This window comes from Lissotriton helveticus, chromosome 7 (genome assembly GCF_964261635.1).
Source record: "Lissotriton helveticus chromosome 7, aLisHel1.1, whole genome shotgun sequence".
Lineage (NCBI taxonomy): Eukaryota > Metazoa > Chordata > Amphibia > Caudata > Salamandridae > Lissotriton > Lissotriton helveticus.
In genome coordinates this window covers 784556793-784579457 of record NC_136068.1, presented here as the reverse complement: position 1 = coordinate 784579457, position 22665 = coordinate 784556793, and the positions used below count along the sequence as shown (strand labels likewise).

Sequence of the window (22665 nt, the reverse complement as noted above, 5' to 3'; positions counted from 1 at the left end):
ACCTTGGTAGGAACCAACAATGTATCTGCATCCACTGGCGCATCCGATTGTAGCGTCAGACAGGTGTCTAACACACATTCTTCTCCGCATAGCAGACATCTTAATACAGGTAAAACACACCTTTGCCACATTGGTCGAAATGATAGAAACCAAGTCATGTTCAGGTCTCTAAGCCGGGAGAGTCCCAGGATTTTTGATATCCGGTCCCGGTATCCAATGGCTAGGATTGTTTCTTCCATTGTCGCGAGAGTTTGATCTGTGACATGGGTTGCCATAACAAAAAATAAGGACTAAGAATAGGATTCCTGCAATTAGTCCCAGGATCAGGGGAAGTCCGCCAAAAATCGAATGGACGAAATCTGGAAAAATACCCAGTATGGCTTTGAATGGTGTTAATGCCATCGAAAATACTGTCTTAAATACCTTTGAGACCCCAGTGGTATCAGAAATATTTAAGATTTCGCTCAGGATTTCCGCGAAATGTACGGGGGAATTAGTCGATAATAATGTATGTATCTCTGCAGTCGTCCTTGCGACTTGTAGATCATACGTTTCTTTTGATGACGTGAGCCTTGTAGGCGTCTGAAGAAGCACTGTTTTCATTCTGCTTAAAGTATCTATTCGAATAGAAGTAATTTTCAAACTGGGCCATGCCCTTGCCTCCCTGTCTGGAAAGGAGCTGGGGAACAAAGAACGTCCACAGCACTTGACCTTCGCAGTCGTAGGGACTAGATAAGGAGTCCCGGGCATAAGACTACAACATTTGCGGTCTACAATAAGAATGTAACTCCCATTATAGAGTCTTTGAAAGAATGGTTCTATTTCAGTTGCAGGTGCGCCTTGCTGGTGACATGAAAGGTTGTATGAATTCCCTTCACAGGCTCCATGCAAACTAATTCCGTTACACAGAAGCGTGCCGCTTAGTGGCACAATTGTTGCCACTAAGAAACACTTTCTGTCCTTTATTACTGACACATGCATGTGAATAGGGCAGGATCCAAGTTGTTTTAAGGTACCCCTTCCCCAATTTCTCGTACATGCCAGCCTGTATATATTTTTGGCAGTATTGAAACCTGAAGGTTGAGATTGGAATATTTATGATTCCGTGGATTATCCATTCACTGACAGGTCGTTCTGACATTGTCATTGGTAATCTTTCTAGTTTTTCAATGCTCAAGATTGTATAATCAGCACCCTTTTGCGCCATACCGAGTTGTCTATCAGTAAGGTTAAAGATTTGGAATAGTGACGTTGTGTTGATTAAACGCCAAGGCACATAGCCTGAACGCAGATTTTGTAACGTCCAGCCAAGCTGTACAATAGAACGCAATTGTGACTGACCATGTTGTAATAACAGTAAGTCTTGCGATAATATATCGATTGCTGAAGACACAATGCTGTCCAATGAAAAAATTCTGGAGGACAGAGTCATTAACCCATTGTCCACTACAGAAAGTGATTTTTCCAAATTAATACGGTCAATTTCCCGTATTCTCTCTGCTGTTTCAATTTGATTAACCTTCCAGGCCTCATTGTATGCTGCATATACAGAGGCTGCTATGAAACGCTTTTGACGCTGTTTGCGTGGTCCCATTATGAAATCACGCAAGTCAGCACCATCAGTAAGTAAAGTTAGGTGTTGCTTAATTTCAGGCAGTGTAGAAGTTTGTAGCCATTGAAGGCATAATTTGCCCACACTGCAGGTTGTTATTATCCCTGGGTGATGTCTTTGGGGATATCTAGGGTCTGGCCTGGTCATTTTGAACCCCTGTGTTTTATTCAGGAATCTATCTTGACAGTTATTTGTATCTGTGGGCCAGATCAACCATTGTTTCCAATCAGGATGTGTTCTGTTTTGGTTTAATATATGGTTTACGTCTATCTCTTCATCCGTATCAGGGCTATTGCTAAACATTGTTGGCTTTGGAATAGACGGTTTATTTAAATCTTTGATTTTGGCTAGGCCAAGACAGGTGGTTTGTTGAACAGTGTCATTTAAAAATATCATTTGTTCTGGGATCATGCAAGCTCTAAACAAAGCTTCTAAACCCTGTACTTGCCATTCTTTTGTACCCCAAACACTTTTCAAATCAACATTTTTGTCCCAATAATCAAATCCAAAAGTATTCATTTCTTCGAAGAACGAATCTGAATATATCAACTTTGTGTTGGTTATCATGGTTTTCATCCCTGTCTTGTTTGATAATTTAAAATAGAATGTTTCAGCATTACTTGTGTTAAAACCTGAAAAATATGAATATTTGTCGTAAACGGTTCTTGAGCTCCCTTTTGGAGGTGTTGCACAATGTTCCCATTGATTATAATTTAAAACATTTCTAGGTTGTGCAGATTTATGTAAAAAATGGTTACCATAGTGGTTATAGCAATACATACTATCATAATTTGTAGAACCTTGCAGATAATCATGTTTTGTAAATTTAGCAGACATTACTAAGTCAGACATCATGTTATTAATGCTTTCGAAGTCCCAATCATCAGCAAATGAGTTTGGTTTTGCAAAGTCACTCAAGGAGATCTTGATTTGGTGTGGATATTTCAGGATCTCGACCGGACCATAAATTTCATAGTCAGTGTTGTCCCAGGCTACCCCACCAGGTATAGGATTGGCTGTGAAGTTGGCTGAAGAAAGTTCTCTTTTCTCGACGTGTGAAGATGTGTGTGGTTTGAGGACCAAGTTGATGTTCTGACTTGCTGTGTCCATTTTAGCATATTTTCCCTCAATGAAGCGTCCCAAAGTAAGTACCATGATGAGCCAAAGTATGAGGATAAATGCACCAAAACCCACCCAAAATTCAATCCATGGAGAAATCAGATATGTTTCTTTCAGTTGGTTCAAAAGTTCCTTAGCTTTGTCTTTAAAGGATTTTGATGATGGCTGTGTCTTTGATTCACTGACGCTTTCAGAGGAATCATCGAAGTTGATGAAGTAGCCGGATGCAGTTCTGTCAATTGTTCCAATTGGTTCAGGATTTTTGTTTCTTGCATTTTCACTTGGTACTTCATTATAGATTGGTGTGTCTCTGCTAAATGTTTTTATTTGGGTTTTCAGAGGTCTTAGTTCTATTGCATTATTGCATAGTCCTTGTTGTTCTTCTGTAGGCGTTTCGAATGTGATGAGCCTCTTCGTTAGGACCTCTGTACTGGTAGCAAACCTTGGTGTTCTGCTACTTATTGGGAGTCCACTTGGCCTACTGTTTGTTATCGGCCACATGTTGTGGTTTTACCAGGTCGATGGATACAACTCGGTTCTCCTTTTTACCAGCAAGTGGCAGTAGTACAACTGATCTTGTCCCGTTGACAGACAAGACAGGAACTGCTTTTCTGTAAGAAGGCCCAAATTCCTTCTTGACCGCGATCTTCTCCCTGCCTAGATCCCCGACTTTTGGAATCCAGACAGGTCTTGCTGGGACAGGTGGTGATTCTTCAGTGGTAGTTGGCTGTTGTTTCAACTGTATGTTGCTCAGGTCTTTTCTTGTTTTGTTTAAGTCCTGCAAAATAGCCAAACGGTCTTTGACATCAAAGCTTTTTTCTTTAACCACTGAAGTCTGACTGTCGAGGTCAGAGATAATCATTCTAGTTCCAAATAATAATTCGTACGGACTGAATCCCCTCAGAGAATTTCTTGGCAAGTTATTTAGACTACGTTGGACACTTATTAGATGTTTGACCCACCCAGCTCCCGAACCTAATATCCTTTCCATTATAGATTGCTTTCTGCCTTGGTTTTTTCTTTACACCATCCCATACCCTCAGGAAGGAAGTGAGAAGATTCCCGCTGGGCTGTGCTCATTTGGCCATGTTTCCCCCCCGGCCGGAGGGCTTGAGTGAAAACAATGGTCGAACGTAGCATGTTCTTAGCGTATATGCCATTTAGACTCGCAAATCTTTGTATAACAGTCCGGACGTCAGCCGAGTGCTGGTGATCTACATTATAAGTGGAAACTAGCCTGTATATGTTAATCGCAAGCCCTGCTTTTTATTGGTCATATTATCTGCCTTGATACGACGAGGTATTAAACTGTTTCTCTCCCCACTGCGATCTCTGTTGCAGTTTGGGCAGTTTTTTACAAACATGGTATGATGTAGGCTCATGCCTGGCCACCAGTACCGTGATTGTAATTCTTCCAGAGAATCTTTCAGTTTGAGGTGTCTGAGACCCTCGCCTATGTGTGCGTCTGCGATTAACAAGTTTCTCCTGTCCATGTTTGGAATCACTCTATCCCCCACTCCAGGGATTCGAGCAAAAGGGACGGAGTTTGCATCGATTATGTATGTATAATTGAGTGGATAGTTGATCGGTAACGCTGAGCAGTCGCCTTTTGATGACGTTTTCACCGCCAGCACTGTTTCACCGTCAAAGTATTTTAATGTACGCTTTTTTCGATCTACGGGAGCCGGTTTAGTGGCTGCCGCTGTGGCTGTCTCAGCCAATGAATTCCCTACAACGTGAACGCCATCACGCTGATGACTCAGTGAGTGAGTCACGTGAGTCTTTGGTAGTTCTTTTTGTAAAAGAGCTATTTGTTCCCAGAGCAGTTTCTGCTTTATTGGTGCATCTGTGTCATCTTTGTAACCGTTTTGAATCCATGTCTGCAAATCGCTGTTATATGATTTGACGCAGTAATATGAATCTGACACTATAAGTGTCGGGAATTCGCGATCCGCATTATCTAGCGCCATTTTCAATGCTATTATTTCAGTTTGTTGTTCTGAATTCGTTTCAACTGAGTGTGTTTTTGTTAATAGAGGTCTTAGTTTACCTCCGCGCCACACTTCTTTTGTAATCTCACATGTGGGGTTGTATGCTTGTTCTCCCCAAACGGAGGGTTGAGCATGTCCGTCTGTATAGATTACACAGGCGTAATGTCGTAGAGGCAGAATGTCGATTGGCAGAGGATACGTCTTTTCATACTTTAGATTTTTTAATTCTTCTAGTTCTGGATCAAAGTAGTAGTATACTTTGTCCGTTGTGATTGAATTCACCCATTGTATCCATTCCGGATTCAATGTTGTTGTTGGTAAATTACACGGTGTTGTTAGTGCCTCAAAAGCTGATTCTGCTGTTCTGACTGTGATATGTCTACCGTCAGCTATGTCTTTTTCTCTAGCTATTGCGGTTTGAACTGCACGAATGATTTTTTCCGTATTACTGAATTTCTGTTCAGCTTCTGTGTACAAATGTGATTTGAATGCAATTGGTACCTTTTCTCCCTCATTAGAGGTCAGGTATGTGAATCCGCATCTCCCTGGGATGACTCGAATCACAAGATTGCGTGTGTTATCACGTGTTTCTAATTTTGTTTTAATTAGCATGTCTGTTTGTAAGGATCTCAAAATTTCTGTGTGTGTTTGAGTCCAATTGGATCTTTTAAAGTCTGGTTTAATTAGATCATAAAGGGGTTTGACCCTTTCTGCGTAATTTGCAATGTGTGTTCTTCCGAAATTTAGGAAGCCTAGAATTGACTGTAGGTTTTTTAGTGTTTTAGGAGCTTGGATTACGGCACATTTCTCTAGGAAATTGTCTGCCAGGCTTTTACCTTCACTTGATAACTCATATCCTAAGAACAGGACTGTCAGATGGGCAATTCTGGACTTTTTAAAGTTGAATTTGTAACCCTCTGCTGCGAACCCAAGTATTATGGTGTTCACTCTTTTCAAGTGAGTATCCAAGTCATCATCTGTTAAGTAAATGTCATCGACATAAGATAATGCTTCATCATCATATAGCTGTAGTAATTCTGTTACTCTCGCTGAGAATACCCCCGGGCTGTTCTTGTACCCCTGGGCTAACCGACAGCATTGCTTTTGAGTGCCATTTACTGAGAACGCAGTTAAATATCTGCTCTCTGGTGCTATGTTTTGACAAAAGAATCCATTGGAGATGTCCAAGGTTGTTTTGTATTTTTTGCGCACTATGTTATTCATTAGTGCAGCACTGTGTGAGTTTTGCACTGCAAAGGTTTTGCAACATGTGTTAAGGTGTCGGTAATCCAAAACTAGACAATATGAATTGTCTGGTTTGGAGACCGGAAACAAAGGATTGTTCATTTGTGAGGTGCAAGTTTCAATCACCCCCTGGTATTCTAGCTGATCTAGTATTTCATTTACCTGTTTTTTAGCTTCTTGCTTAATTGGGTACTGCCTTTGTGCAGTAGGTTGTGTTTTTAACTGGATTTTGTGAGGAGGAGAATCCTCATCCCATCCTACATGATTTTTATATAAAGCAGGTGCTAAGGCCACTGCCCACTTTCTAGCAAGTGTGTATTTTTTATGAATCGGGATTTGATTCGAGAAGGCAGGCATAATTACTTCTTCGCCATGAGGGCACTCCCTGACAAACTCTGGTGGCCAGTCTTTTTCAGCTAGAAGGATATCATAGCCCTTGGAGAGATTATCCCAAAATAGTCCCCTTATTTTCCTAGTCTTATCTCCCTCTATACGTAATGTTATCTCGTATATCTTGTGGGGTTTGCTAACTCTGGTGTCTGCAGTTTCCACTTGAAGGTATTCATTCGTGTCCACTGTCTCCAGATGATTCATAAGGACTTTGCGAGCTATGCTCACTTCTGCTGCGCTGTCTAGCATTGTCTGAGCCCACTCTCCGTTTTTCAGTTGTGTCCTCAGTATTCTCGGCATTGTTAACTACCTTGATACTGGCTACCTTCTTTTTTGGAAATTGTAATTTCTTTTTTTGTTGAGCAGGTTCCTTGTCTTTGGACTTGGCGTGCTCTTCTCTTTGTTCTGATCGTCCTCTTCTTTCCGATTTCTGCGAGGAAGTCTGAAAAGATTGAGAGGGACGTGTATCAATGTCTTGATATCTATCAGGTTTTTTAATATTATCCCTATTTCTAAGGTTATATCTTTTCCCAGAGGGGTCACTCTGGGGTGACCTGTGTCTCTGGTTCGGAGATTTCTCCCTTCGCCTAGGAGACCTTCCTCGGGACTGGAATTTCTTTTCTTTTGGATTGGATTGTTTGTTTCCATCCCAGTTCTTTTTTGGTGAATTATTATTAAAAAATATTTTTTCTGGACTTTCAGTCAGTTGCGGTTTTACTGGTATTCCACCTAAACTATCTCTACCTAGTTCTTCATAGGATTTTTCTATGATTCTGGCAATTTCAGCTGGTTGGTCTGCTATATCTGTCTCTTTTAACCTCTGGCGGATCGCCACGTTTGCTGCTTCACCTTTTATATTGGCTAATAATATAGCCGAGACCTGCTTGAAGTCTTTCCGTAATTTCATACCAAGAGTTAAAGCTGGTTCTGGACCGTATTCATCTTGAATTTGTTTTAGCACATCTGGTATTACCGAAATGGATGGAACACCGTGCGTTTTTGTGTAGATTGAAGCAAAGACTGTACCCCAAGTGTCACAGTCCTCTATGTGTGGTGCGATTCCCATTGGGAGACATATAGTCAGAATCCTGTGTTTTTCTAGCGGGGTGGTGTCAGGAAACACCGCCTCTATTTGGGTGATTTTCTGTGCCAACCAGAATGGTATTTGTTCCCGTTTAGCCGGAACTTTACCTAGGCAGGATTGGATGTTCTGTGGTGTAATTTTATTTGTGTTCCCCTGGTGAGGGGTCAGCTGTGGAAGTTTAATCGCTGGCTGAATTGTTGAAGTCCGCATTACATACTGGACTAATTGTCTATGAATTTTTAGTAATTGTTTTAGCTGTATTAACAGCTCTCCTGTAGACATCCCTTCGATGTCTGGGTGTGGTGTGTATCCGGCTAAGACCGGCCACGTTGCTCCTGGTCTACCTAAAGGACCGAGCCTTGTAATGTGATTGTTATGTATTAGGGCGCCATCAAATAAGAGCAAATGCTCTTGGAATTTGAGTGGTACTTCCACCTCCTCGAAAGGAGTGTAAATGTCGGGTGGAACCTCTATTTTGTAATAGTGGAAGTACTTTGTTACAGCATTTGCTGCTGGAAAATGTATCCATGTATAGTATACCTCTGTCTGCCGATATTCGTGTGCCTCAATTACGAATATGACTGTGCCACCTCTAGGTGTCAGTCCATTTTCTATAAGTTTTAAGGTTATAGATTTCCTTTTGGCGACCGGGATGAGTATTATATCCCCGTCCGCATCTAGTGCTGCAGTATCAGCTGCTACTATTTCAGCTGCTAATCTAACTGCCTCTCTTTCTTCATCACTGTCTCCCATTTTACCGACAGGATGGTATTATGTTTGTTTGCAGATCAGGTTTCTTATGGAACAAAGATTAGATGCACAATATTTTGGAACAGTGTATCCTTCAACGTTGATTGTACCAAGAACCATACATAGGAGTTCCCTCCTGCGAGGTTTTGGAGGATATTACCTTTCACCCACTCCAGACGTCTTTGGAGTATTTGGGAAAAGGGGTCTGAGTGAGAAAGCACGACTGAGTTACTCTAAATGTCTTACGTTAGTTTTATCGCCCTTTCCAAACGCGTTGGGCGCCATGTAGTGTAGTTCCTATCTTCCCAATAGGCTCTGCGCATTGGAATAATACCTACAGCAGTAAAGGCCTAGGCCAGACGTTAACTAGGTCTACTACTGTCGATACTAGACTTAAGTTTTGGGTTTGCCAGCGTAGCTCAGAGTTCGCTAGAAACTTTCTCGAATGTTCAGGAAAGAATTAACTCCCCTGATTAGACAAGAAGGGATTTAGTTTCTGACAACCATAGAACATGACAACTTTGCTCTCCCCTAATCAAGAGTATATCTCCAGAGTCGTGTGAGCACAAGGCAATTATTTTACTCAGTCAGTACGTGCATTCTTAGTCTCATCAGATTGTAGAGAAAAGGAAGAGACGGGCGTGTTCAATAAAAAGGTGTTATTTATTGATCAGTCTCTTTTCTCGTACAAGAGAAATGGATCGATATTATTGCAATACTTATAGTTAAGTAAAGTGCATACGTTAAAAGCAATAGTATAAAATAATACTGTAAAAACATTGATATGGTTTCTGAGCCATATGATGTTTAAAATGATTAAAATATATTTACATACACATATACATTTGACTAAACGTACTCAACTGGTGTTTCTAAATACGCCTACCCCGTGTACCTGACCTAAGTCTAATGCGTGGGCGGGAATAGAAAGTTACAGTTTAAGTTAAGTTTGTTTTTGCCAAGTGAATAGCTAAAGAATTCTCTGTGAGGGGTTATTCAGTTCTGTACCTGGAAGTTAGGATGAATGAGGAATGGTATCTCTTTCTCTGCTCTCGATATTCCAGGCTGCCTGCGAGGGCTGCCCGAAAGCGCCGGTGCTGGGTCTCTCGGCAGGAGATAGCAGCGCGTCTCTCAGCACGTCAGGAAGGCGGGGCTGCTGCCAGCGGGGTCTGCTCTGCTTCTGGGCTTCGGCAAGTATGGCTGCTCCGTCTCGTCACCACGCGTGTGTTTGCATAGGGCAAGATCGGCAATATTTATACCTTAAAGGTGCCGAGATTGACGTAAGGATGGACATAGATACGTCAATAAAGATGTCATACGACTTGCTCGTTAGCACATTCTTTTACTGAAGTTCTCTGTGAAATCAAAACAATGGCCGCACGGATTTTCCAGGTTGTCATAGGTTTGATTTGTTATGAGAACGTCGTATGCCTTATCAGGGGCTGGAGGAATGTCGCTTGTCTAATTAGATCTCAAGCGTTATGACCTAATCAGATAACACGTTCCTGTGCCGTAGTGTGACTGCGTCAGATAACGGTATCTGCATCATGGGGGCTTTTCTTGCCTCATGGGCTGACTGTTAGTTAACTTGATAGTTAGTTTAACCAGAATAGGGTCAGGAATAGGGGGATCGATTCAGAACCTATAGGAATACATGACAGAGGTAGGGGAAGACTGAAACCCCTAACCTGCGCAGATGAGCTGCGACCACCGCCATCACTTTCGTGAACCCCCTTGGGGCGCGGGTAAGGCCGAAGGGGAGCACGGTAAACTGAAAGTGCTCGTGGCCTACTGTGAACCGCAGGTAGCGCCAGTGGGCCGGCAAGACGGGGATGTGGAAATAAGCGTCCTGCAAGTCCAACGCTACCATCCAGTCTCCCGGGTCCAGGGCAGCTAAGACCTGAGCCAGTGTCAGCATCTTGAACCTCTCCTTCTGGAGGAAGCCGTTGGCGTTCCGTAGGTCCAAGATAGGGCATAGGCCCCCAACAGAAAATACGAAGAAAAGACTAAGTTGTTGAAGAGAAGAATTTATTGCAGCTCTTCAAATAAGGTACAAGAGCAAAATGTTAAAAACCGCCACACTAACGCACTTCTCAAACCGCACATATTTAAATACATACATCAACTCACCACGCAATCACGCGCGCAACATTGAAACACAAACAAACCACGAGAAGACATTCACGCAGTTGTTGTTCCAAATTGACACTCGCGCGCAGCGCTCATGTCAACTTCAAACAACAACATACCACAGATTCAAAATAAGGTCAACAAAAAGGACGGCCTAAAGTACGTCTCGGAGTAAAGGAGTCATCAGCAAAAAAGGACTTCATGCGTCAAGGAAACTCCGTGAGTGCCATCTTGGAGTAACGCCATATTCAAATCCATATAAGCTAAGCAACAAAAAGTGGACTAAATTAGTCCATTAGCTTCCTAAGGTGCCAAATAGAGTATACATACCGTATAAAGAACGTATCTTACATTCTAATGAGATCACACCTAGTACAGTCAATTATAGTAAGCTAAAAGAAATATAATATTAGTAGACTTTGTAAGTATAATGTTATAAATTAATAATTGTTTCAAGCCCTCAGGCATTAAAGGTCACGCTATATGCAGAGTAAAGTTGAAAATATAATTTGTGTCAACTAATAGTTTCACCCAGCACATGAACAGAATGCCATAATTACCCAAAGCCAAGGATAATGCTAATACATTAGCATGAGTCAAAACTAAAATTATTTGTGATGAATCCATAAGACAGCACAATTCAGATCAATAAATACAACAGCCGATCTCCCAAGTGACAAAGAAAAGTATCAAACCACCAATGGACATAGTAAAGATCAGTATCATAAGAAGAAATCATCATGTAAGAATAAGTAATAAGAAGGAAAGAGAGGTCACATGGTATAATGACACTAATCAGGCGGACAGAAAGGAGGATGGTGGTTAAACGTCCACCAATACATCATGTTCCTAGAAAATACTGTAGTTCATTATCAATATTAGGACCCATTTCTATGGCACGTAAGTTCAAGATCTAACATGCTTTACTCTGTCTTAGTCTAAGCTCTTGGTTACCACCCCTGACATCAGGTGTTATGGATTCAATGCCAGGGAATTTGAAGGTCATTGTTTGCATTGTGCCTCACAGTCTAAGGCGTGAATAACAATAGAGTATCTGACATCCAGATTCTTCAGAGCCCTGAAGAGTTCTGAAATTCAATCCTTTAAACATCTGATTGTACTACCTGAGTAGACTTTATCACATTTGCATATAATGATATTAACCACAAATTTCAACAAACAATTAATGTGTGTACCTAGGTGGTACTTTCTTTAGCCACTGTACTCAAAATCATGAATATCATGAATAGAAAATCTACACATGCTACAGTTCCCACACCTGTATGAACCCTTGTTGAGCTTGAGTAAACATAATGACCCTGCTCATGCACCCTGGGATAACTTGGATAAAAAAATGTGTGTATGGTTTTGCCTTTGCGATAGGTGATATTGGGATGTCTTACTATATAGGGTTGTAATGTCAGATCAAATGTGAGCAGATACCAGTAGAGTTTAAGTATGCTATTTATTTTGTGTGACCATGGGTGATAACTCGTAACCAATCTGACAGGGGAAATGCTTGCACCCTCGCCTCTAATCTTAGTCTTCAATGTTTCACTCCTGGCAAGCTTAATTGCTCTCTTTTTAGCTTTAAGAATAGTATATTTTTCATAACCTCTTGCCAAGAACCTCTGTTCAATGTCAGTAGCACAGTTTATAAATTCAATGTTGTCACTACAGTTTTATGTGCTGTAAATAGTTCTCCATAAGTGATAGAGTTAATTTGAGATCTAGGATGTGCACTACTGGCGTGCAAAATAGCATTAAATGATGTACTCTTTCTATATATTTTACTGTTGATTTTGCCTTGATCTGCATACAGTTCAATATCAAGAAATACTAATTTATCCCTACTGTGTGTCATAGTAAATGCAATATTGAACGAATTGTTGTTCATATACGTAAAGAATTCTTGTAATTCTATGTCACTGCCAGTCCAAATCAACAAACAATCATCAATGTACCTCCCATAGTTGAAAATAAAATCTTGCCACTTGGCCCCTGGTGGGCTTCAGATATGCGCTGCCATGAAGCACCCATAAAGAGGCAGGCAAAGGACGTCCCAAATCTGGAACCCATCGCAGTTACGCAGATCTGCTCATACCATCTGTCATTAAACATGAAGACATTGTGTTCCAAAATCAATTGTGACATGGTAATCAACATTCCTGAATGTTCCAGGAGTTCAATTGGTCTTTTGTACAGAAATTGTCGTAATGCAGACAGACCTTGTTGGTAAGTGATATTCATATAAAGTCAAAACATGAAAATTATGCAAATACATCTTATGAAGGGAAGGGGACAGGGATCCTTGATGTTAGCACTAACCTTTCACTGGTGATATTTGACAAATTGCTTGAAAGGGGTAGGTTTCCAGAGTTGGGATTGATTACTGCCATTACCACACTGGGCAATTCCTGGGAAACAGTCAAATCCTTTGTAGGTGGGATGGGGGGAGTTACTTCACAGATTAAAGGTTTACTCTCTTTTGGTAATTCTGTAACAATCCTAGCACTCTCCTTGGGAAGCATATGCTCTAGTTGTGGTTTTCTCTCTGTTTTATCCACGTTTACTTCAGCGTGTTTTACTTCAGACTTTCTTTCATGACGGTTGATTTCCCTGTCACTTTCCTGCAGCATAAATGAGAAAAAAAGATATACTAGTGTGATGTAAATAATTGCAACAAATGTACTAAGGCCTTGATTAAAGCAGGAAGAAATTCTTATTTTTGGCTGAAATTTATGTTTGTGTCTGAAACAAGATTAAAAGTAAGGAGGAATTAGTTCCACTAGCTGTTCACCCTTCATTTTAAACCTTGAAGCAATTAGATAGGCATTTGTTTATAGTACAAGTTGCTGGTTTTAGCCCCTCATGTCAGGTGAAAACATGCCAAATTTGAGGATAATTCCCCATTCTGTGGTTTCGACCTTAGCTTTCTTTTCATTTTGCAGGTACCCAATAGCCTGATTCCCAGGACAACATGTTTATTTTTTCCTTGGTCAATTAAGCACAATCCTCTGCAGCATAAACCCTTTGGCTGCCAGATTACAGTACCAAATTATGGATCAGGGAATGGCACTGTCTACAGTTAAGGTAATATTTGTGCCCATGTGTTAATGCTGTTCGAACTTGTATTTATAGTTCATTAATACAAAGCCTTTATTATCAGTGTTGGACTTGGCCCTTTTTGCAGAGTAATTCCTGAACTTTTTGCCTCCCTCCTGTATTTTGTCTGACCTGTTTTTGTTGGTTTTTTGACTCTGAGCACTTTACCACTGCTGATCAGTGCTAAAGTCCATATGCTCTCCCTATTGTAAATTGATGTATGGATTAGTGATTCCATGATTGGCTTATTTGATTTACTGTCAGACCCTAGTACAGTGCACTGCGGGTGCCCAGGGCTGGTAAATGAAATGCAGCTGCTTGGCTTGCAGCACTGGTTGTGACACCAACAGAAGCAGCTTGTAAAGTGTGTCTCAGGTCTTCCATTGCAGAGCCTATGTGCAGTCTGGTTCTGTCATGTTGACTGGGCAAGTGCACCCACTTGCCAGTCCCTAAACCTTCCCTTTTCTGCATATTAGTCACCCCTATGGTAGGCCCAAGGGCCGGGATCATTGTAGGTAAAAGGTAGGACATGACCTGGTGTGTGTTATGTCCTAATAGTGAATTACAGCCATTTTCGTTTTTCACTTTTGCAAGGCTACCTGTTCCCCATAGGCCAGAATGGGCAGTTTGATTATAGCATCTTATAATCCTTACTGACTCAGGGTACTAGGTAGAAATTTGAGTTTAGTATGCCTGAACTCAGAATGGTAAAATACATCCTTTAGTGAAGTTGGTTTTAACATTCTGTGTTTGAAAATACCACTTTTAGAAAGTAGGTATTTTCTTGCCTAAACTGTCCAAGTCTGCCTCTGCTAGGTTGTGTATTCCCTGTCTGGAGTTTGAGTGACAGGAGCTGGGGGATTCCAGGAGCCAGGGTGAGTCAGCACAGGGCTAAATAGAGCTATCTGCATGTAGATGGGTGGGAGGAGTTGCACCTGGGACTTAAATAGGGCTGGGCCTGCCTTCCACAATGCTGGCTCCACCTCCTGTAGTGAGTCTGATGTCCCTGGCCTACACTGTCAAAGGAAGAGAAGGAGTCCTGTAAACAAAGTGCTCCAGGAATGCACAGAACTGGTTTGGAATAGGTACAGGCCCTCTCTGCCTTCAGAGACAAAGGATTTTGGAGTATAAATATTAGGACCCAGACCCAAGAACTTTAGATCACTTTTGGGAAACATGAAGAACCTTTGCCTCGGAGAGGAACCAGAGAAACTGAGGAGGAGACTATCCCTAAGCTGAGTGCTGTTTGGGGAATTGACCTGCAGTGGTCGCCTGACTGCCAAGGAAAGGAGAAAGGTCATTGTGCTACTTTCAAATCAACTTGTAAAGGATCTCCAAGGGATTGAGATAGAGCTTGCCTCCTGCTGAAGTCTCAGGGACAACAGACTTCACCAACCAGCTCCCCTGCCTTCCCTTGCTGGGAATTGAAGTGCCTGCTGTTGAGAAACTGCGTGTCTCTGGGAGCTGGAAGCGCGACACAAGACGAAGAAGTGTGTCGCCTCCGCAGACGTTGTTGTCGCATCACCGGAGAAGAGTGTCGCCGTCGCAGCAGACACCGTTGCATCACAGGAGAAGCGTGCCGCCTCTGCCGCAGTTGCCATCGCATCACCCGAAGCGCCTCGCATTACCGGAGAACAGTGTCCACGTCGCAGCAGACGCCGTCACATCACTGGAGAAGCGTGGCGCAGGGCCTTTCGCAGCTAAGAAGAATTGTTGAGTGCCCGCAAGGCTGTCTGGGGTGCACGCATTGTTGTCGCATCAAGAAGAAGACTCCATTTTGTTTCATTGCACCGGATCTTCATCGCATCATGGCGCTGCTGGTCGCATCGCCATAGAAGCGCAGTAAGAAACCGGCACATCACCGCCCCACGCAGAGAAGAACCGATGCATACCCTACGCAGCAGTAGGGACTCGACACATCACCGTTCTTGTGTGTAAGGAACCAATGCATCAACTTCCCTGCAACACTTTCGTTGTATAGCGTTATGCATCCAAAGGTACATTGAACTTTAAGTGTTGCATTTTACATCTAAAGATAACTAAGCTATTTCTACCATTTTTGAAGTACAGTATTGTGGATTTTTATTGTTTGTGGTCTTGTGTTAAGTCTATATAAAAATACTACAACTTGTGTGGTGTCCATCTGTAGTGTTGTCACTGGGTTACTGTATGTGTTCACAAATGCTTTACACTGCCTCTGAGATAGGCCTGCCTGCTCGTGCCAAGCTACCAAGGGGGTGAGCAGGGGTTATTTTAGGAGTGTACCCCCTTACCCTGACTAGAGGCAAGGGTCCCTATTTGGACAAAGGTACCTATCTCTGCCAACTAGAGACCCCCAAATCTAACAATCAGGGTAAGCGCCGTAAGGAAATGTAAGTTCAGACTGCACTACTGACAGTGGTTCCAGTATAAAAATGTGTACACACGCTTGCAAAGTTTAACCGTATGAGGCTTTGTATAATGCTCCAGAATCCTCTCTGATTAGATACAAATATGTGCAAAAGCTTCAAAGCAAGATTGATGATTCTTTGCTTTGAAATTAAAATGTTCATTAGAAAACCACAACTAGGAAAAAAAACGTTTTGCTAAACTGCTGTGAAATTTTGGGTATCATTTCTTTGAAACATCATTTAGTAAAATGTATTGATGGAAGCTAGCATTTCCCAAAAATAATCATAAGGAAAAATCAGTGTAACCAGTTTCAACAAAATTATATGAAACATGAAAATAAATAAGCATTGGAAAAGCTAATAGGTATGACATTGGTGGTCAGCCTTTTGGTTTTGTCAATGTGTCTTATTTTGATATCGTTTTTTGCAAAACTTTATTGTTGTGGATACTGCTGGGCCCTTGTCATTATAACAAACAATGGCAAAAGCAGAAATATTTTTCGTCTCAACAACCACACATTGCCACAGTGGTTCCTGGCACTGAACAAAATTACTTTGCTTGCCGATATGCTGCTTGTGAAAGAGAATGCTGTAGCTCAGTGAAGTCAGCCAGGAGACACAGAGAGAGATAGAACTCTATTAAAAAACAAAAGGTCTTGGTTAATGCCACACCTAAATAGGGGTCAAATTCTGAAAGAAATTCACATAAGTACACCATGATAATTGCCCATGCATGCGTACAGATATACAGCTTTCATGAATTCACAAAAATGTACATAAGGAGGTCAGGAAATCATACTCCTAGGAAATATTAGTGAACTGCATTTGAGCACGAGCATATGTGAATGCGTAGATTTGCTCATGCAAAAATCAGTTGAGCTATAACAAGTTCAATTTCCCACCAACCACTTTTTTTCTCCAACCCTGGAAGAAGTTTAACTTCTGTCCTTATCAGGAGTACCCTTGTAACACGTACAGACAACTTAAACCTGCAAAAAAACAAGGATTGAAGGACAATTTAATTACCTTTGATAACACCTTATCTGGTAGAGACATGATCTAGCCACAAATCCTAACCTTTGAATTTCCCAGGTGTCAGACTGGATCCAAAAGATTTTTGTTCAAGCAATACCCCTGTGCGCCGGTAGCTGGCATCTGTCGGGTTCCGTGTGACATCGTTGGCATAGTCCGCGCTGAAAGTGACATCCCCATCACCTGTATAGGCACCACCTCAGTGCGTTGACGTCATTTACTTTTCATGACTTTCCTCACTAGAAACACAGAGCCATGAAGAGTACAGATATTGGTGTGTGTTTTTTAAGAAACTAAGGCCCTGAAAGGAAAGAACTCTGACTCTAAAACCTGCCCATAGCACAAGGAGGATGAGTGGGTCTGTAAGGAATCTGCAGCTAAATCATGGTGTTACCAAAGGTAAGTAACTTGCCTAACTGATAGGGTTATCTAACCACAGATTCCTTACCTTTGAAAAGATACCCAAGCAATGACATCCCCAGAGGAAGGACTGCGGGCAAATTTACACTAGCAAGTCCTGCAGGACTGAGCGGCCAAAAAGGCCGTCCTTGTAGACTTGAGTATCCTGACAGTAATGTTTGGTAAATGTGTGCAGGGATGCCGACTTTGCTGCCTGACAGATGTTTAGGACTGGGACTCTACATTCCAAAGTGGTGGTAGCAGCCTTAGCTCTGGTGGAATGAGCCTTAAAGCCTTCAAGAGGCTTCTTCTTGGCAAAAGCATTAAAAATGTTGATGCGGAGGACATCCATGAGAGAGGGTCTTTTTCCTCACCACACAACCTTTCTTCATTCCAACGTACCCCACTAAGATTTGGTTGTCCACCCAGACTTTTTTTGTGCAGTCAAGGTAGAGTGGCAATGCTCTTTTTGGATCCAAGTGGTGGAGTCGCTCCTCTTCTCTGGCGGAATGCGGAGGAACATAGAAAGTGGGCATGGTAAAAGATTGACCCGCGTGAAATGGAGTCACCACTTTCAGAGGTCCCTAGTGCGAAGCACCAATTTGTCAAATAATATCGTGAGAAAGGGAGGTTTGGACAACAGATCCTGCAGCTCACTCACCCTCCTGGCAGATGTAATTGTCACTAAGAAGGCTCTTTTGATGGTGAGCAGCCGGTGGGAGCAATTATGCAGAAAGGAGAACCAAATTGAGGTCCCATTGAGGCATAATGAAAGGGGTGGCAGGGGAACATATGTACACGGCCTTTCAGAAATATATGTACAACAGGTAATTTAAAAAGGGAGGGTTGATCTGGCAGCCTCAGGAAGGCAGAGAAAGGTGCAATATACCATTTCAGCGTGCCCAGAGCAGAGCCCTTCTGGTCAAGGGAAAATATTAAAAGCTGAAATATTAGAAAGGGCAGCAGGAAGAGGGTCAAAAGACTTTTCTGTACAATATTTTACTAATTGCCCGGCAGGCATATACAGTCTTAGTGCAGATTTCGGGAGGACATTTTAGAGTAATCAACTGCCGCTGCTCAATCTCCATGCGAGAAGGTGCAGAGTTGATAGGTTGGGGTGGAGGACCTTCGCCTAATGCTTTGACAGAAGAACCTCCTGAAGGGGCAGCCTGATCAGAGGATCGATGCTCATGCTAAGAAGCTCGGCTTGCAGACTCTAGGTGCCCAGTCCGGAGTTACAAGACTGACTTGGGCCCGGTCGTTCCTGATCTTCTTGAGAATTCAGGTCAGGAGTGGTATGGACGGAAAAGCATACAGGAGGCGTGAGTTCCTCTTGAGACAAAAAGCGCCCCAAACGAGAGCCGGCTTAGAAACTCCAGGGGTTAAAAACCGCTGAAATTGCGGGTTCTCTGCTGAGGTGAACAGATGTAACCAAGGCTCTCCCCACTGTTAAAAGAGACCTTGCACCACCTCCAGATAGAGATGCCACTCGTGACCCACTAGGAATAAATGGCTGAGTTAGTCCACACTGACATTCGGGGAACCTGCCAGGAGTTGAACCAGCAAGAATATGCCCTGTTGTTCCATCCATGTCCAGACAAGCAGAGCTTCTTGACAAAAAATCCACAACCCCAGTCCACCATATGTGTTGCTGTACCACATGGCAATGGTGTTGCCTGTGAACACTTGCACAAGCCTTCCTTAGATGGAGGGTAGAAAGGCTTTCAATGCCATTGGGATTGCACAGAGCTCAAGCAAGTTGATGTGGAGTCCGGATTACGCCAGAGACCAGAGTCCTCTGATCTCCGTCTTCCCCAGAAGGTTGTTCCATCCCAGGAGTGACAAATCTGTCACTACTGTGAGGAAGGGAGAGGTGTCTGCTTCTGATCCAATCGCATTTCATCAGCCACCACTGTAGGTCTTGTGCAGTTCCCTCTGAGATCTGGAACCTGTCGAATAGGTTCCCCTAATGCTGTGCCCACTTGATCTTCAGGTCCCACTGGAGAGCCTGCATACGCCATCTGGCATGTGCCACTTGCAGGATGCAGGTGGCCATGAGGCCCAGCAGCCACATATTCTCATTGAAATCCAGGATACAGGCTAAAACATTGGTATCATAGCCTGAATATCCGGGACCCGCCGTTCGTGAGGATAAGCCTGAAACTGCACTATATCCAGAACAGGTACAATGAAGGTAAGCATCTGAGAGGGAGTCAGGAGTGACTTCAACACATTGATAGTAAATGCAGGAGGTTTGCTGTAGTCTGGACGTGGGAGACAATAGTCTGAGACAAGCCCACCTTCACCAGGCAGTTATCGAGATAGGGGAAGACTGCTACCCCTGATGTGTGCAAATGAGCTGTGATCATCATCATCACCTTGGTGGACACCCAAGGGGCACTGGTAAGACAAAAAGGGAGCAATGTAAACTGAAAATGCATGCTGCATAAACCGCAGGTAGCGCCGGATGGGCAGGCAGGAAGGGAATGTGGAAATAGGTGTCCTGCAAGTTCAATGCTATCATCCAGTCTCCTGAGTTCAGGGCAGACAGGACCTGAGCTGCAGGGAGCACCTCAAACTTTTCCTTTTTGAGGAAGTAGTTGAGGGCTCGCAGGTCTAGGATAGGACGAAGGCCCATGTCCTTTTTTGGGACGAGAAAGTAGTGGGAATAGCAATCCCAGCCTACTTCTGGCTCTGTAACTCTCCATATGGCTCCCTTGGCCAAGAGAGCCATAACTACCTCCCAGAGTAAATTCAAATGATCTTACGTCAGCAGGTTGCAGGATAGAGGCATGGAGGTAGGGGTGATCTCAAAGGGGAGGGAGAAACCCCTTTAGACTATCTGGAGGACCCACATGTCTGATGGGCTGGTTAGGCCAGGGCAGAGTTTCGCTAGGCCATTCGCAAAGTTTGCGGAGATTTCCGCACTCCTTGCTCTGCGGAGCATGCAGAGTTCCGAAAAACTCAACTCCACTTTTTCCTCACTCACTCTCACCAACGGCAAGTCTGATGCCTAAAGACACCCCAGCACCCGACACCCCACAGCCTTGGGTGGCCCAACTGACAGTGTCAAGGCATCTCCCAAGAACCCAACTTACCTCTCCTAACGTTGGTCGTCCTCAGGAAACCTCCTTGACCAAGCCTGCAGCCTTTTCTCCGAACCGGAGATGCCCATTGCAAATCAAAGGGTACCCGATATAGCCTTGGAACTCTGTATCCGATTGCCTCTCTGCTGCTGGTGGTGCAGCTCCTGTGCTTATTGTTGGCCCCTGCAGTGCTGATCCTACCCCAAGGAGTCTTGCTTCCACAACCAAGTGGTCTGCTCGTAAGCATCCCTTGACCAAAGGCCCCCTTAGCCCCATTGGCTAACATTGGGCCTCTGCACTCTGCACCCGACTGCCCTGGTGCTACTGGTGGAGCAATTTGAGTGCCTATCTGAACCACGGGGAACCTTGGTTCTAAACGCCAAAAGCCATCCTTGCTGGTCATTTACTTACCTGCAAACATAACCTTCTTTTCTCCTATAGGAACCAATGCTATGATTTTTGTCCAAAAATGTTCGAAGTACCTTTTTTTGAGCCAAAACCAGTCGTGCTTACCTGTGTTTTGTAAGGTCCACAATGGGATATCTAGGCATATCACCTCGAGTAGTCAAAAAAGTAATCTAAAAGTAATCAAAGGTAATTATACTGTATACTGAACTATTTTGAAAGCAAATACCTGTAACAATTCCAATTCCATTCACTATTGCATTTCCTTGTAAAGATTTGCATTTGAAACTATAGTCTACTTGCTTGTGCCAAGTCCTGCTTGGGTCTAGAAATAAAACTTAATTATACCTTTTTTCTACTTACCTAATTGGTCTGGATTCAGTCTCTGAGTATGTGCCATCAGTCTTGATTGAGTGAATACAATAAGTGCTTAACACACTCTCCTGATAAGCCAAACTGCTCGACCACACTACCACAAAGAGAGCTGTTAGTGATTGTCTATTTAATCCTCTGCTATACCTCTGAGGATCTACTGGTCTCGGTGCACACTATGCCTTACTTTGGTATAGTACCCAGTTTCCTACACTCCTGTGTAGCCACAGTAGGGGGAGAAAACAAGTCTGTATCTTGAGAAGAATCCAGTTCAGTGGCCTCACCCAAATCCTCATACCAGTCCATTTCATCTTCTGGTTGTCTTCTAAAGGGTCCAGCGACCCTTCCCAATCTTTACCCACTGCTAGCCCTTCAGAATAAGACTCAGGAAATGACCTATCGGTGCCGGAATCAACATACACCGCCCGACTCTGCATCATCGAGGATGAGAATGGGGCTGACGTTGCGGATGGGCACCGGCGGGAGCCCTGGTGTCAAGAGCGGCGGCGGGGTAGGTCGCAGTGGCATGACTGACGCCAGGCTGGATCCAAGTCTGGATTCAAGGGGTGGCATTGGCCTCGGGATGGAGCCAACTGCAGGGAACCCAATGGTGCTCCCTCTAACCCACAGGGCATGAAGAAGCACCAGAGGGGTCAGGCTGCCCAAAAATGATGCGCATAGCTTCATAAAATTCTGTGAGTTGGGCTGGGGAGCTCCGGCTCCTGGAAAATAGGGGCGGTGCAGAGCCAACTCAGGTGCAGGTTCTAAAGAACTAGGCCTTGAAATGGGAGGATCCTCTGTCTCGTTGGCCAATGGATGGGGAGAAGTCGAAGCACGCATTGACTTGTTGTGCTACATATGTCTCTTACCTGAATGTCCTAATGATTTTGAATGGGATGAAGAGAACTTTGGACTCCTGGAGCGGTGCTCCGACCTTCCTTTCAAAGGGGTCCATGACCACGCAGGAGTCGAGCAATATGGCTTCACCTGCCAGTGCCACAAGCAGATTTAGGGACCGCTCCCTCAAAGCCTTCAGAACCATGACCCAGCAGTCGGAGCAAAACTACGAGTCTTGGTCGGACTCCAGACACCTGAAACAAACCAAATGCGTGTCAGTCACCAAAATATCATGTTGACAGGCGCTGCATGGCTTGAAATCTGGAGTCTTCCACAACACGATAACCTTCACACCAAAAAGGGTTCCACAATATGTACAAAAAGACTGTCAAAAAGTGACAGAGGGTAGCTCTCTTCACGGATCAATACTTGACTGGCGCGAAAAGAACCTACGCCAAGGCGTTGAGGTGGCGCCTATATATGTGACGCAGGCATTATTTCTGGTGCGGACATTGCCAACAACATCACACGGCGCCAACCAACGCCACCTACCAGCGCACAGGGGTATTGCTTGAAGAAAACATTTCCAGATCCAGTCTGATGTCTGAGAGATCCAAAGGTAAGGAATCTGTTGCTAGATGTCTCTATCCGATCGCCTCTATCTATCCCAATCGGACCATCGCACACACCAACATAAAATTGAGAGGCACATATATCT

General features: G+C 43.4%; 1 protein-coding gene across 7 annotated transcripts in view; it reads right to left on the bottom strand.

Moving 5' to 3' along the window:
• The window catches only part of LOC144769184 (uncharacterized), a 4448662-nt gene that overhangs the window by 752645 nt on the left and 3673352 nt on the right, over positions 1 to 22665 (bottom strand). For 5 of the 7 annotated variants that reach the window (XR_013598674.1, XM_078653198.1, XM_078653202.1 and 2 more), the window contains one exon: positions 12650 to 12951. The exons of the other annotated variants lie outside the window; for them this stretch is intronic. Coding sequence is in view for 4 of the 5 variants with exons in the window: in XM_078653198.1 (XP_078509324.1) it covers positions 12650 to 12951 (302 nt within the window). In the remaining variant the exon portion in view is untranslated. The remainder of the gene's footprint in view (positions 1 to 12649; positions 12952 to 22665) is intronic. 7 annotated transcript variants of the gene reach the window in all.